The sequence below is a fragment of the Meriones unguiculatus genome, chromosome 4, assembly GCF_030254825.1.
Source record: "Meriones unguiculatus strain TT.TT164.6M chromosome 4, Bangor_MerUng_6.1, whole genome shotgun sequence".
Lineage (NCBI taxonomy): Eukaryota > Metazoa > Chordata > Mammalia > Rodentia > Muridae > Meriones > Meriones unguiculatus.
The window spans coordinates 100,568,353-100,583,890 of NC_083352.1; the positions used below are offsets into that span (position 1 = coordinate 100,568,353).

Sequence of the window (15,538 nt, forward strand, 5' to 3'; positions counted from 1 at the left end):
TGCCACAGAGCCAAACCAAGACCCTCTCACTTCAGAAACCAGTCTATTTTGACCCACCTTGTGCAGCCCTTTGAATTCATAGCGCCTGTCTCTGAAGGCCCGCACTGTGTCCACATAAAATGAGTTTTCCCGCTGGCAGATGGTGGTTAGTCGTTCTTCTACCTTGGTCATATGGATCTTCTTATAGGCTTTCCGGCAATAATCTAAGACAGTTCAGAGTGTTGGAATGGTAGCTGATAACAAAAGAGCAACCTGGGACACAGGGATGCTAAAGGAGTTCAGTTTCCTAAGGTAACATAAATGAATGAAAAACCCAGACATACAGCTAATAATCATCACTGTAAAAGAGAACAACAGTACCTGAGGACTGTCAACTTGATACCAATACTGTGACAAAAGGTTATTTCCTGAACTTTGTAAAGAAGAAATAAGAAAAGGAATCCTCACAGAAAGAATATAATTGCCCTAGAGCTGCAATGTGCCCATACCTCTGATCAAAGGGGCCACTATTTTTCAAGCTGTGGCCTTGCTCACCTGCCAGCCTCCGCTTCTCGTATTTAGCTTGTTCCTCACGGGACAGCTCGTGAAAGGCCCGTGCTGGCCCCTCTGGGAACAAAGAGGGGAACTTCTCTGACTCCAGCTGATGCTGGATTCGATGGTATTCACTGCGACTGGCTGGCACTGGAAAGGAAGTGATGGGACAGATATCAAGATCAGAATCTAGGTCTGTCCTGCTCTGCTGAGCACCCTTTATGGCCTGACACTCACTGAATTCTCCCCTCCATTGCCAGGCCATCTTCCTCTGACAATTTGCTCCAGGCTTATTGAAGTCACAGGCAGCACAGGTGGCCTCATCCACTATGGCAGAAGGCTATAAAAGGAGGGGAGGGTCAGAACACAACTTGGGTCTGCAAAGAGAGAGAATTATGATTTGGGAAGTAAATCTTACCTGCAGGCGGTTTGTAAGGATTATGTTAGGATACATGGCCCCCACATCTAGATGGTAGATTAGAGGGCATTCAATTCTGTTAGGAACATCTTTTAGGGAGGTGAGCTTGGCTTTAATCTGCTCACACACCTATAGAGAAGGGGAAAACAAAAGAATGTTGGTGTCCAACATAAGAACTAGGTACACTGGGTGGTGATGGTGGTGCACACCTTTAATCTTAGCACTCAGGAGGCAGAGGCAGATGGATATTTGAGTTTGAGGTCAGCTTGGTCTAGGTCTAGAGTGAGTTCTAGGACAGCCAGGGATACAAAGAGAAACCATGTCTTGAAAAACAAAAAAGGAAAAAAAACAACAACAAAACAACAAAAACAAGTTCCATATCCCACCCACCCCAGCTAAAGAACGAGATACAATAAGGTACTGAAGATAGAACAGCAGGTCCAAAGATAGTATGACAAAACCACATCAAGAGCCTGAGATGCGTTAGGGATGTAAAAAAAAGAGCAGAGCCAAATATAGTCCAATTCCCTGCTTCCTAGATGGCTACCTCTTGAAAGTTGGTCGCTTGTTCCACAGGCACCTTCTCCTCTTCTTCAATAGCATGGCGCATAGTCTTTTCAACTCGTTGCAGCAGGAAATCAAAGGCTGCGGGATTCTAGGATAAGACACGAAAGGGCACAGGTCAGATAGATCTTTCAATCTGCTGCTAGTGTGACACATTCTCTGGCAGGGTGTGGCAGAGAATCACTGGCATAACTGACTGGATGCTTTTTTTTTTTGGTTTTTCAAGACAGGGTTTCTCTGTGTAGCCTTAGCTGTCCTGAACTCACAGTGATCCACCTGCCTCTGTCTCCCTGAGTGCTGGGATTACAGGTGTATGCACCACACTCAGCTGGAGGTGCATCCTATATAAAGGGTTGGGGGTCGGAGTGGTATTGAGCCAGAGAAATTAACCCTGACAGAAGTGGCCATGGCTTTTTGGGTTTCACAATAGGACAAGAGTGGAAAAAAGCAGAACCCCAGAAGACTTAGGAAGGAGGCATACCATCCTAAACCGGCAGGGGATATCACTTCGGAAGACACCAGACTCTAGTGCTTCCACATGACCCCCCACGTAGGTCTCAGCATCCAGCACGTGGCCATCATCTGTCAGCTTGTTGAACTCCTGCTCTTGCTTATTGGGGAAGATAATGTTGGCATGGAAAGCTTGCACCATCAGCAAGGCTTCACACAATGTTCCAGAGCCCTTCCGCAGCACCTGCGGGGAAGATGCAGCATCTAGTTGTACATGCCTACCCCAAATCTCTGTCAAAAGTCCTGACTCCTAAGCAGAGTCCACGACCACCAGAAAGGCATCTAATTTTGACTGCCATGTGAAAGGAAAAATTTGTAGCCAGTATCAGAAGCCCCTGCTTCCTGAGGCCCCAGACTACAGAAAGATTCAGTAAAGCCACATGAAGCCACACACAAGAGTTCACTATCAGTTTCCAGGACCATCCCACCTCATCAGTGCCACTAACCTCATCAGGTTCCATAGGAATAATAGTACACAGGGCAAAAATGAAAGGATGGACGTACTTCATGTACAGGTAGTAAGTGGCAACAGCATCTGACACTGAGTAAGTAGCCAAAGTCTGGGGAGAAAATGAGAGCAAGACCATTAAAAACGAAGGGTCCAAACAAAAAACGCTCCCCCCCCCCAAACAAAACAAAATTCATGAAACACAGTATGTAAAGTTCAGGGAGAGGGAAGGCTGAGCTGGAATGTGCCACATAGGAAAAGCTAGCACCCACATCCCAGGTAACCTAGCCTCTCCAGGTCACAGTATCTATGACTTCAGATAGAAGAGCAAATGGGCTTACGTGCCTGGGGCTGCTCAGTGGCCATACGGCACATGTCCTCAGGGTCCAGCTCTACAGGGTCATAGCCAAGTTTGGCCTTGGCAGCTGCCTTGAGATTATGACTGCCCACAGGAAGGTAGCTGTCCCTCTTCACCCACCTGGCAAGAGGACAAATTCAAGAGATGATGGTTACAGAAAGGATGACAAAACCAGACACAACACATAAAAATGTAGGGTTTGGAGACATTCAAGGAACCAAGATTCCTCATAAAACCCCCACTTGAATCTCAGATGCACTGGCAAAGTACATGTAAATATCAGGGAATCCTTTGTACCCCTTTCCTCACCCTCCACTTTTAGCAAAGAACTCTGCCTCTTATTGTGGAGAAATGAAAAGGCAATACAGTAAAAATCCCTTAGGCCTTTCAAACATTATTTCATAAACTACCTGGCTCTTTCCTGTTACATTGTCTTTTCAGTATGAGCTCTCTCAAAAGAGAGCTTCTTCCTCTGTAGAAGACACCTTCTAAGGCTCAGAAGATGGCTAGTGTGTAAAGTGCCCCGCCATACAAGTGTTAAGAACTGCAGCACCCATGTAAAAGCTAGGCTTGTTGGTTTGAGTCTGTAACTCCACTGCCAAAGGAGGGGAGACAAGTGGATCCTGGAGTCATCCTGAGGATCCTGGATCCTCAGTGATGAGCCAGTCTAGGAAAAGGCGCAAGTTCCAAGTTCACTGATAGGCCCTGTATCTCAAAATATAAAGTAGAAAGCAATGGAGAAAGACACCTGACACTGACCTCTGGCCTCTACACATGAAGACAACATCCCCACAGGGACCCCTCAACATAGAACCTATCTCCCCTTCCTACTTCTGCTTCCAAAGTCCATCTAGCCTGTGACCAATCCCTTCCCCAGGACTACACTGTCCAGTGGCCATATCTAGTCTCTGTCTCCCACGACCTCTGTACTAGCAGCTGGATACTCTCTCAACAAATTCTCCATAGCCCCTTCCCTTGCAGATTTTCAAGCCTTTGCCTCTCATTACACTTCTAACCTTTATAGTTCACCACCTATTAAGACTTAGAATGAGCTCCTGATTTATAATGCAAGTCTCAACCAAGCCTATGGCTGTAGGTGACACCATCTAATCTTGGTCTCCTCCATGTGCACAAAGGCTTCTACACCAGCCTGACTGCAACAGAATCCTCTTACCTTAAAATGACTCTTTACCATCTCAAGTCAACTAAGCACAGAGACCTAAGCACCCCACAATCCCTAAAGGCCCAGCCCACATTAGCAAACTTGAGTGTAGGTCTTTCTTCACCCACTGCCTTTGGTCAAGCTGCCACCTGCTACTATATGAAGCAGTCCTAACCTCTCGGCCCCCCTCTAACCCAAAGGCTGAAATATCAGTAAAGCAGACAGCAGACTTTAAATTATGGTGGCTGATGGAACTCATCTCTTTGCCTAGTTTAGATGCCATCCTCTTCAGCTTGCTCTTTCCATTTGTGTATTCACATGTCTTCCTGCCTACATGAATCTATGCTACAAACACCACTTCAGTACCTCTGATACCTACTTGCTTTTAGTCAGCATGAGCATACTGAGCTCATTTCGACTCTATATAACCTGTGGGACCAGCCTGGTCCTTCACTCTGACCTCATCTATGTAAGTATCAGAATCTTGTTCTACCTGTTTCTTTTTAGCCTGGCTTGTCTACCCTGCAGGCTATTTCCATTCTTGTTGACTAAATGGAAGACTAGAAATAAGCAGACAACAAATCCTTGTGACCCAAAGCTGTTTCTTGGAGGCAAATCACCTCTCACAATAGATATGTCAATGGTCTGTACAAGAAACCCTCATATATCACTGATGGGTCACAGTGTCGAGCTGCCTACTATGTGGTATATACATACCTGAGGCAGTCCATGTGAATGCATTGTGGCGCCTTATATTCCCCCTGGCTATCCTTCTGGAAGCCTATCTCCTGGTACATGCTCAGGCCATGAATTGCTGCCCTAGCCTCCACAAATGGCCTAATAACAAAAGAGACAAGCAATGGGGGTAAACAGGTCTGTAATTCTTCCTTTGATCCTTCTTGAACATAGGCAGACTGTTCTCAGGAGACACTGGAGTGAAGTGGACAGTGATCACATGCACTTCTCTGTGAAAATGAGAAAAACACTGATACCACCAGGCAGAGCTGCTCCTCTCCCACCCCTTCCTAACAGTTATCCACAACAAGAAGTTGGACTCACCAGTCAAAAAAATCCCCATTGTAGGTGACCATAATGGTAGGTTTGGTCTCCTGGATATGCTCAAACCATCTCTGGATCAGATGGACCTGAGTTCAACAAACCACAGAAGTCAGTGTGACCTTTTCTCTCTGCTTTCTGCAACTTGCAAGTACTTCTCCAAGCACTCAGAAGCAGCAGTCTCATGTCAGCCCAATGCCCAGGACCGACTCTAGCCTGGCCATGGAAGAGGAAGCTCACTGAGTAACAAGCACGTGAGCCCAAGTTTGCCTTTTCAAATCTTATAACAAACACCAGGCAGTTTCTATAGAAAGTTTCTTTACCTCATCAGGTTCATTGAAGACACAAAAGGGACCTTCATATTCTGGCTTAGGGGTGAACTCAAAATCTTCAATATCTTCTGAAACAATCTCCCTGTTAGTGATGAGGTAGCCCTGGTAAAGTTCATGAGCAGACACTGCAAGTCAGCCACAGAAAAGCTGAGACAGAGACTTCAGCCCACCCACAAGCTTCTCAAGAAACTAAGTTCAAAGAGCTCCATAACAACATAAAGGTGATCTGGGCATAGTACTACCTGCCTGTAATTCCAGAACTCTGAAGTCTGAGGCAGGAGGACCACCAAGAGTATGATGCCAAGCTGAGCCACATAGTGAGACCCTGCCTCAAAAAAAGTAACAGAACTCCACAAAAGCATTTTAAGTTTCCCCAAAAGAGATTCTGTTCACCTGGCCATCAATCATATAGGAAATCATCATAATCTGGTCTGTCTCAGCATCAGGAAATTTGAGAGGCAGTTTGGTTGTCTCAATGTCAAATGCCAAAACCACAGGGTCCTAGAAAGACAAAATATATCATGAATTCAGGTCTGGATACATCCTTTGGACACCCAGATTCAGCATGGGTTCAATTACCAGCACTATAAACAAAATAACCATACATATCCCAAAATAATAACAAAACCCCATAGTGAGGTTTTTTTGAGGGTATGAAAATGAAAATACATAAGCAATAAAGCTACTGGCACACCATTTCAGTCCCAAAGCTCCTTAACATGTCTGTCTCCCTTGAACTTTAGGACAGCACTAACAAATGACTGTGTTGGAGCTAACATTTCACCTTGGAAACTAGAAAACCAAAGACAAAGATTTTCCTAAGGATTAAAAGTGAAACATGAACTAATACTTTTACTTACAAATCTAACTCTCATCAAATCTGGTCTAGTTCAAATACTGATGTTTGTGCTTAACACCCAAGTAAAAACAATATGCTTTTAGGTTAAAGACTGATGAAAAAGAAATCTACTCCCTAATTAGTTTCAGACTTAGGAAATGTAAAAACTTACAGGTCGTTCAACAAGATCATCTCGTCGGGCAATTTCCACGGGAAAAGCATTTCCTCGAAATCTAACATTGTACCAATGAGCCTGAAGAATAACAAAGCATAGAGTTCTCTATCCAGAAATGTCTATTTCTTTTCTTTTTTTTTTTTAGTTTTTAAAATCTATTTAACTTTTATTTTATGTGCATTAGTGTGAAGGTGTCAGATCCCTTGGAACTGGCCTTACAGTCAGTTTAGAGCTGCCACATGGGTGCTGGGAATTAAACCCGGGTCCTTTGAAAGAGCAGGTGGTGCTCTTAACCACTGAGCCATCTTTCCACCCCCCAGAAATGTCTATTTCTTTAACACAAGCTTTATATTATATCATATTTACTTAGTGTGTGTCTAGGTACTGTGAATTCAGTGAATAACTTGCAAGAGTTGGTTCTCTCCTTCTATCATGTGGGTCCTGGGATCAAACTCAGGTAATTAGACTTCACAGCCTTTGCCCACCAAGACATCTTGCTGGCTTCAGAAAAATCAATTTCTGTGCAGATTTATCCATAGCATCTCCTGGCTCTTAGGAACTTAACTCAAGCAACAGCCACTTCCCCTTACCACATGGATTTTGAGGTCAATGGAGAGACGGATGTGGTAAGGGACATCATACTCCCGCATGTCCACTATGTTGTCCAGTTGGTCAGCTATTTTCTTAGAGCTTTCTTCCTCGTCAGTAATTACATTGCCTCCTTGAAGAATACTGGTAAGCAAGCACAGAAAGCCACTAACTCAATTATGATCCACTCGGTACTGGGGGAGTGCCTACCAGCAGGTTGCTCCATGCAAGGCTGGAGAAATCAGAGTTGGCACCAAAGAGACTGTGGACAGCTGCAGTGTTAACAAATGTAGCCTGTGTTTGCAGAACATCCCTTTCTTTATTAAGAAAATGAGGATGATAGTAACTAGATTATCCTATAGAAGTGAAGTGTTAATGAGATATCATACAGCACAAAGCTTAACGTTTAGTGAAGTGACCAGCTAATGTCAACTATTTCTACAAAAGTCTTATATTCAAGTAGAAAGATAGTATTTCACCGGAATAGCCACTCAGTAGCCTAACAACTGGGAAGCTAAGGCAGGATAGCTTTTTTTTCTTTCTTTTCTTTTTTTTTTTTAATTACACTTTATTCACTTTGTATCCCCCGATAAGCCCCTACCTCCTCCCCTCCCAGATAACTTTTAATATAAGGCCAGCCTGGTTTACATAGTGAGTCCCAAGTCAAACTAAGTTATAGTGTGAGACTTTGACTCCAACCAACCAACCAACCAACTAAAGGAAAGAAGGGACAGAGGAAAAAGCTCAGTGGTATGCACAAGGCTCTTGGTTCAATCCTAAGTAAAACACATACATACTTACTTTAAGTTAAAATATATTCCATCACTCTAAGTTTAAAATTAAATGGCTTCTTAAGAGAAAAAAATGGGGGCTGGGAGACAGCTCAGCAGTTTAGAGCACTTGTTGCTCTTGTATGAAACCTGAGTTTGATTCCCAGCACACACACGGCAGCTCACAACCATCTGTAACTACAGTTCTGGAGATGCAACTCCTTTTGTGAGGCCTGACATGCATACATACGTACATACATGCAGGCAAAACATTCATACCTAGAAAATAAAATAATCTAAATTAAAAAGAGAGAAAGAGAAAATGGCAGTCATCAAAGACAGCTCAAAGGTCCCTATAGACTCAGTTACTAACTACATCTTAAAATATGCCCTAAAATAGAGATGATTAGAGTTGGGGGATAGACAGAAATGTCCAAAGCCTCAAACTGATTTTCTGAGGGGAGTGGGTCTTATTTTGACTTTTCTTCTTTTTACTTTGGGTGTATATGTATGCTAAAGTGCACATGTGGAAAACAAGAGGCCAACATTCGGTGTTGGTCCTTGTCTTGCTTCTTGAGATAAGGTTTATTTTTGTTGTTTTGTTGCTGTATACACCAAGCTAGCTGGCTTGTGAGCTTCTAGGAGTTTTCATGTTTCTGTCTCTGATCTCACCATAGATACATTGGGATTACATACACATTAGCTTGATGTGGGTTCTGAAGATTAAAAACCAGTGATCTCTAACTTTTGAAACAGGGTCTCTCTACATAGCCCTGCTGGCTTCAAATTCTGAGATTCATCTGCCTCTGTCTCTTGAGTGGTGGGATTAAAGTCATGTGCTACTACACCTGGCTCTAAAATTGATTCTTTATCAAAAGGTTATAATCAGTGTTTTTGAAATTATATAAACTTAATTACCTATGACCTGTTTTGGTCTTACCTCGATTTCCTATTATAAATATACCTAAACATTTAATAATAGTACTTGGTGTTCTGAACTTAAATTTCTCTATTCACTCCAGATTCTCTGGAGACGGCATCTATAAAACAAAACACTTGATAATATTTGTAAACTGAGCCAGGCGCAGTGGTGCACGCCTAGTCCCAGCACTCTGGGAGAGAGAAGCAGGCAGATCTCTGCGAGTTTGAGGCCAGCCTTGTCTACAAAGTAAGTCCAGGACAGCCAAGACTACATAGAGAAACCCTGTCTCAAAACAAACAAATTAACAAACAGATTAAACCTATCTTCTATGTAAGAGGAACTATAGCAAAAATGAGAATACAACGTTAGGAAGCCAGTATTTATTTAACAGGAAGAATATCTAAAATGTTTACACATAGTCAAACATTAAGGGAGTCTCTCTGAAGAGCTCCTGCCTCCAATGAGCTTGCTATTCTGACGTGACTGGCTCAGGAGAAGGAAAGTTACCTGGAGAGCATTGCTGTATACTCATCACTGGCATGGTCTTGCTCTCTGTTCTTCTTCACAGCAGGGGAGATCTCCTTTCTCACTTTGACAAGGTCCTCCACAGTGTGGAAGGACAGCTTGATGTAACTCCGCTTCAAGCCTACCAAGTGATTTGGCTATAAAGTAAAAGGACAAGCTGATGAGTTAATGAGAAACAGGAGGGAAAAGACTGTTAGGTAAACACAAGTCAAAGCACCTACCTTACTTTTGCATGCGCAATACCACTAGAGTTCCTTAAAGATAGCTTTGGGAGTAACTATCATCCCTCATCTTCAGGCTGTCCGACTACCCATTAAATGACCCAACTTTCTGCCTTATCCAATAATGTCTGCTACAGACAATATGGACATCAGCCTCATCTACTCCTGGAAGGTCTGGGGATACTTACCAAGTCCAGATCTTCTTTGGGAACATTTTCTAACTTCGCAATTTTACCCTGAAACTTCTTGGATAGAAATGATGAAACTTCTCGATCACAACCCTAGATAAGGATCAGAATTAATGTGTTTTCCATTAGTAAGATCTATCTTTGTATTTACCCCCTAGAGTTTTGAAACCCACCTGGTAAAACAAGGAACAGATCATTCGACCAGTTCCTACCAAGCACAGACATACCTTTCTGGCTGCAATGTAGAAATATGGCTTATAGGGCAAGGCCACCTATAAAAATCACCAAAAGTTTATGACAAGAAAGAAAAAAGGGAGAGAAAGGGAAAAAAATATTTCAGAGTGGCAACCTGTGAGCAACCTGGATACAAGGTATCTTGGACGTGATAGTTTTATTCTAACATTTATTTATTTTCATTTTATGTGTATGGGTGTTTTGTGTGCATGTATGTCTCTATACCAAGTACCTGCCTGATGTCCACAGACAACAGAAGAAGGTATTATTGGATTCCCTGGAACTGGAGTTACAGACAGTTGTTATAGACAGCCTTGTAAGTGCTGGGAATTGAATCTGTGCTCTTAAATACTAGGTCATCTCTCTAGCCCCTTTGACAGCTCTTTAAAGATACATGAGCTGGGTGGCCGGGGTGTCAGAGTGGGCATGCCTTTAACCCCAGAACTAAGGAAGAAGAGGCAGGCAGACGGTTTTCTGTGAGTTTGAGGGTAGCCTGTTCTACAGAGTGAGTTCAAGGACAGCCAAGGCTACACAAAGAAACCCTGCCCTGAAAAACAAAACAAAGATACTGCATACATGAAATTTGGATCTGCCTATCTCTCAGGGGCAAGAACCCAAGAAACAATACTGTTCAACCTCTTAAACTACCTTCCCTCAGGCTATCTTAAATGTGACCGATGAAATTCACAGGGGCATGTTCTTGATGAGTTACAACTGCACACTACAGCCCCTCATTTCCTCCTTGATGCAATGAATGAACACCCTTACTTTAGACAACTTACTCGTCATGGGTAGGTTTTGTTTTTTGGGGCCAGAGGCTTACCTTAAATCTGCTTCCGTCCTCTTGAATGAAGTAGTAATCCACTGCACTGACTAAACGTTTGTCTTCATCTAAAATTTCAGTCTGTAGAAAAACCACTGGATATGAGCATATTATCCTCTGCCTAGCCTAACCGCTCTTTCCAAGCTAATCTTTTAGAACTGAGTACTGTAAAGACAAAATCCTTATACCTAGCCCTTTATTTTGCCCCTATACAAACACCACCAGCCTCCTTCCTAAGAACTGCTTTACAGGGCTAGAGAGATGACTCAGTGTTACGAGCACTGGCTGCTCTTCTAAATGACCTGCGTTCAATTCCCAACACCCACATGGTAGTTCACGACTGTCTATAATTCCAATTCTAGGTGACCTGACACTCTCACATAGACATACATGCCCGTAGAACACCAATGTACATTACAAAACAAATTAAAAGTTTAGCTAGGCTTGGTGGGCTACACCTGTAATCCCAGCACTTGGGAAGCAGGCGGATCTCTGTGAGTTCAAGGCCAACCTGGTATACAAAGTGAGTCCAAGAGCCACAGTACAGAGAAACCCTGTCTCGAAAAACCAAACCAAAACAAACCAAAAGAACTGCATTATACACAGTTCCCCAGTGGGGATTTTTCTGCATTTTCTTCAATGATTCTTGAAAGCATTCTGCTGAGAGCTGACAGATTTATCTTGGTCTTCCCATGGTGGCCATTTGTGACCTCCATGTTAATCAGGAGAGGTGAAGCACCTCCAATAACCAGATTTTTCAGACAATGGCTTCCTTCTCCCTATCACGCATCCATTAGACAAAGGTTGATGTTTACAGGGAGAGGTGCAGTCATCCCTTAGAAGCAAAGGCTGAGCAGTATTCAGGTACATACTGGGTGCATGTTGATGAGCCAGCCAGTCCTTTCTCCAGGCTCTTTCAGCCTCTCAAAACCAAACCGTAAATCCATCTTATCTGTCCACTGGCTCCGTTCCAGACGCTTGAGTGCTGAGACTGAGGAAGAGGGACCATCATCCCTAAGTAAAAGAAGACAATCAGGTTTTACCACTCAGAACCTTAACTTTCATCTATGTGTTTTTGTTCTTTCATTTAGTTTTGTTTTTGAGACAGGGTCTCACTATGTAGACTAGGCTGGCCTCCAAAGCACAGCAATCCATCTGCCTGTTTCCCAAATGCTGGGATTAATGGTGTGTGCCGCCACACTTGGTGTCTATGTGTTTCTGATATGGCATGGCATGTGCATTCCTGAAAAAACATCAAGACTGACAGAAGGCTGAATGAAAAAGAAATAGCATTTCTAGGAAAAACACAGCAAAGGCAACCTCCCACCCCAAACTATTGATTTTATCACCGGAACACTAACAAAAACACCAGTAATGTCAGGATGCTACTGCTTCTTGGGTTACTAAAACTGCAAAAAGCCCAAAGTTGCGCTGCTGAGCTTTATGCCAGGGAAATAAAAACTCACTTCCCAAGTAGTGGGTTTACAGGTGTGAACCACCACCCCTGGCTCTCCTTGCTTCTTTCTGATAGTCTCAGACTGGCCTTGATCTTCTTGCCCTTGCCTCCAAAGTACTGGAATTACAGGTGTGCACTACCACATGTTGCTTGGATTTACCTCTAATTAAAAACACAAACTGACTTTGCCAGAGAAAAATAGCTTTAGTCTGCACCCAGATCTTTTTCAAAACCAGGGCTGAATGAAGTGTTACTTTTGAGGTATTACTAGTTTTGAAGCACAGAACCCTCCCCAAGTCACTCCAGTGAGTGAGTTTGTAAAGTAAACTAGAAAACTGTTTACTCAGACCCCTATCTCCTCGTAGTATGGGCTCCTCTAAGCTGTGTACCTTACTTTTTACTCAGCCATAGTACAGAAACCTAAAAACAAAGACAACTGCTTACATACTACCTCAGTGTCAAAGCACTCTGAGCATGCATTCTCAGTTCATTTTCATGACAGCACCCATCATGAGGACCATCCACTTCCTCATTCAATGAAAAAGGACACAGTTACGTCCAGAGCTCATTCTCTTTACCACTACTGACAGCCTCAAGGAGACATGCTTACCTCACAGGACTGATGCACCGATTAAGTGGGCATACAGGGCATGTAGCACAAGTATAAGCTAAAAGCTATTACTTGTCCCCACATCTAGGAATACAGGTTATTTTAAAAGAATGAGATCTCAAAACAAAACAAAACAAAACAAACAAACAAAAAAACAATGAGATCGCCAAGCTGCAGAGGGGTATATCTGGCAAGAATTGAGGAGAAGAGTAGGGTGGGTGTTCAAATAGAACCAAATTCTCAAAGATTAATAAAGTTTCTAAAAGCTATTATTATTATTTGTTCATTTATTGCAACGACAGCTTTCCACCTGCTCTAGGGATACATCAAATACATGGCAAAGTTGAATGAATAAGGGCATGTGCTCGGTTGGTTATATGGCTTAGTGGTAGAGTATGTGTTTGTCATATGTGAGGTTCTGTATGATCTAGGAGACAGGCAAGCAAATCTGAGTTCAAAGCCAGCCTGGCATAGAGCAAGTTTCAGGTCAAGAAAAGCTTAGGTCCCACTGTGGTGGCACATGCCTTTAATCCCAAAAAATGAAGATAAAGTTAGTTTTAGAAGGAAGCACCCATGTTTGAAAGTGATGTCTAATTGAGTGGCAGAAACAGTGGCAGAATCATAGAAAGACTTGACAGAATAGGATACACCCAACTCAAGAGAAGAGAGAGGAAAGGGAAGCTGCTTAGGGGATAATGAGAGAGAGAGAGAGAAGAGGCACTTTTACTAAGACAGAGTAGAGAGACAGGTTGCCGAGAAAGAACACAGGTGAAGATGGAACAAGCCAGAGAATGAGAAGGAGCCAGGAGATTAGAAAAGATTGTTGGAGTTAGTTTGAGGCCACGCTGGGAGAGGAGTTTGAGCCAGAAAAGCTAAGTTGAACTAGCCATCCCAGAATCAGAAAGAACAACAAAGGGTGATCTTACTAAGAAGTAAGTTTTGGGCTGGAGAGAAGGCTCAGTGGTTAAGAGCACTGTCTGCTCTTCCAAAGGACCGGGGTTCAAGTCCCAGCACCCACATGGCAGCTCACAACTATCTCCAAGGGATCTGACATCTTCACGCTGATGCACATAAAATAAAATAAATTACACACACACACACACACACACACACACACACATTCTCAGGACTGGAGAGATGGCTCAGTGGCTAAGAGCATGGTCTGCTCTTCCAACGGACCCGGTTCAATTCCTAGCACCCACATGGCAGCTCACAAATGTCTGTAATCCCAATTCCAAGGGATCTGACACATTCACACTAATGCACATAAAATAAAAATAAATTAAAATAAATAAGTCTTGGGGGAGGGTGGGACCGGGACGGGACGAGGGAGGGGCTTATGGGGGGATACAAAATGAATAAAGTGTAATTAATAAAAGTTAAATAAAAAATTTAAAAAAATAAGTAAGTCTCAGAGGCTGAAAATGTTCTAGGCCAAGGGTTGATTGTACAGAGGCTAGAAGCTTCTAGGACTAGGCCTAGGTTAACAGGAGGCAGTAAGCCTCCCAGACACCAACTGAAAAAGGCAAATAAAAGTTCCTTTTACAGCTTGAAGAAATGACAGAATAGGATAGAAGGCAGAATAGGATAGAAGGCTGAATAGGATAGAAGGCTCAGTGGTTAAGACCATTGGTCTTTCAGTGGACCCAGGTTTGATCCTCAGCACTTACACAGTAGCTCAAAATCATCTGTAATTAAAGTTCCAGGAGATCTGATGCCTTTTTTTTTTTTCCTTTTGGCCTCCATGGGCACCAGGCACACGGGTGATACAGAGTCTTACCTACAAGCAAATACTTATGCACATAAAATAAAAATTTTAAAAGATGTTGTACTTCTTAATAAACCTGCTTGCATGAGCCATCAGCCTGTATGAGATCTCCTGATCCTGCACTTTCTTCTCTATCTTCTCGTCCCTTGGTCATCACTCTCTCAGGAACCTGTCACTGAAGAACTGCTATGCAGGTGTTGTACAGCAAACCCAGGGCTTCACATATGAAAGGGAAACACTGTCACTACTCAGCTCTGAAAGGGCTTCCGCTCAGTTAGTGCTCGCACTCTGATGTATTTCTCTTACAACACATCCAACTGTTTCTGCCAGTAGGCAGTTATTAATCTCAATATATGAATATACACATCAGCCTCTTTTGTCACTGTACTCCAATATCCCTTGCTGATGCCTAAGAATTGGGGCTTTTGGCGGTGCAAGTGCCCACGATGCTTCTTTAAGCCCAATAAACTGATTTACTTCGCCAAGCTGGACTAGACAGAAATCTTTCTTAGGTTCGCCGGTTCCCTTCTTGTTTGATGAGAATAGACATTCTCCCCTAGTAAAGTCACACAACAGGCATAAATGTGTCTAGAGAAGCAGGCTGGGGTACGGAGTGAGTTAGCATCTTGATACAACTTCAGAAATACACAAGGTGAAGATGGAAGCCCGCCCCATCCACCGCACCGCGCGCCGGGCCTGCCGCTCTACTCCTCCCGCCCAAGCTTGCTCCGGTCGCAGCTACCGCCGGCGCCTTCTCAGCAGGACATCGGCTCTCACCGGCTGCCTTCGCCATCCGCGCCCGGCTCGGCTTGCCTCCGTCCACTGTTCCTGAGGACCATCGCGCCCCGTTCCCAAGTTTCCTCAGGCTCTGGAGAGAATTTGGCGCGCTCTCACCTACTCTCGCGAGACCAGAGCTCCGGCCAATAAGAAGGCGTGGCGCCCAGGCGGCAGGCGGACTTGGCACAGGCCCCGCCCCGCCCCGCCCCTCGGCTCTCCAATCCTCTGCAGAGCGCGGAGGGTGGGTCTCAGGGACCGGGAGCA

General features: G+C 43.7%; 1 protein-coding gene across 1 annotated transcript in view; it reads right to left on the reverse strand.

Moving 5' to 3' along the window:
• Pole (DNA polymerase epsilon, catalytic subunit) overlaps window positions 1-15,390 on the reverse strand; it is a 49,554-nt gene extending 34,164 nt beyond the window's left edge. The window contains exons 1-20 of the mRNA XM_021644938.2: window positions 15,275-15,390; window positions 11,536-11,677; window positions 10,664-10,744; window positions 9,834-9,878; window positions 9,607-9,699; window positions 9,180-9,334; window positions 6,983-7,124; window positions 6,390-6,470; window positions 5,773-5,880; window positions 5,371-5,481; window positions 5,051-5,136; window positions 4,709-4,828; window positions 2,817-2,949; window positions 2,470-2,583; window positions 1,995-2,207; window positions 1,497-1,604; window positions 950-1,078; window positions 769-871; window positions 535-681; window positions 58-203 (exon numbers count right to left, since the gene is read on the reverse strand). Of these exons, the coding sequence (XP_021500613.1) occupies window positions 58-203; window positions 535-681; window positions 769-871; window positions 950-1,078; window positions 1,497-1,604; window positions 1,995-2,207; window positions 2,470-2,583; window positions 2,817-2,949; window positions 4,709-4,828; window positions 5,051-5,136; window positions 5,371-5,481; window positions 5,773-5,880; window positions 6,390-6,470; window positions 6,983-7,124; window positions 9,180-9,334; window positions 9,607-9,699; window positions 9,834-9,878; window positions 10,664-10,744; window positions 11,536-11,677; window positions 15,275-15,336 (2,319 nt within the window). The 5' untranslated portion in view covers window positions 15,337-15,390. The remainder of the gene's footprint in view (window positions 1-57; window positions 204-534; window positions 682-768; window positions 872-949; window positions 1,079-1,496; window positions 1,605-1,994; window positions 2,208-2,469; window positions 2,584-2,816; window positions 2,950-4,708; window positions 4,829-5,050; window positions 5,137-5,370; window positions 5,482-5,772; window positions 5,881-6,389; window positions 6,471-6,982; window positions 7,125-9,179; window positions 9,335-9,606; window positions 9,700-9,833; window positions 9,879-10,663; window positions 10,745-11,535; window positions 11,678-15,274) is intronic.
• Between the last annotated feature and the right edge of the window lie 148 nt (window positions 15,391-15,538).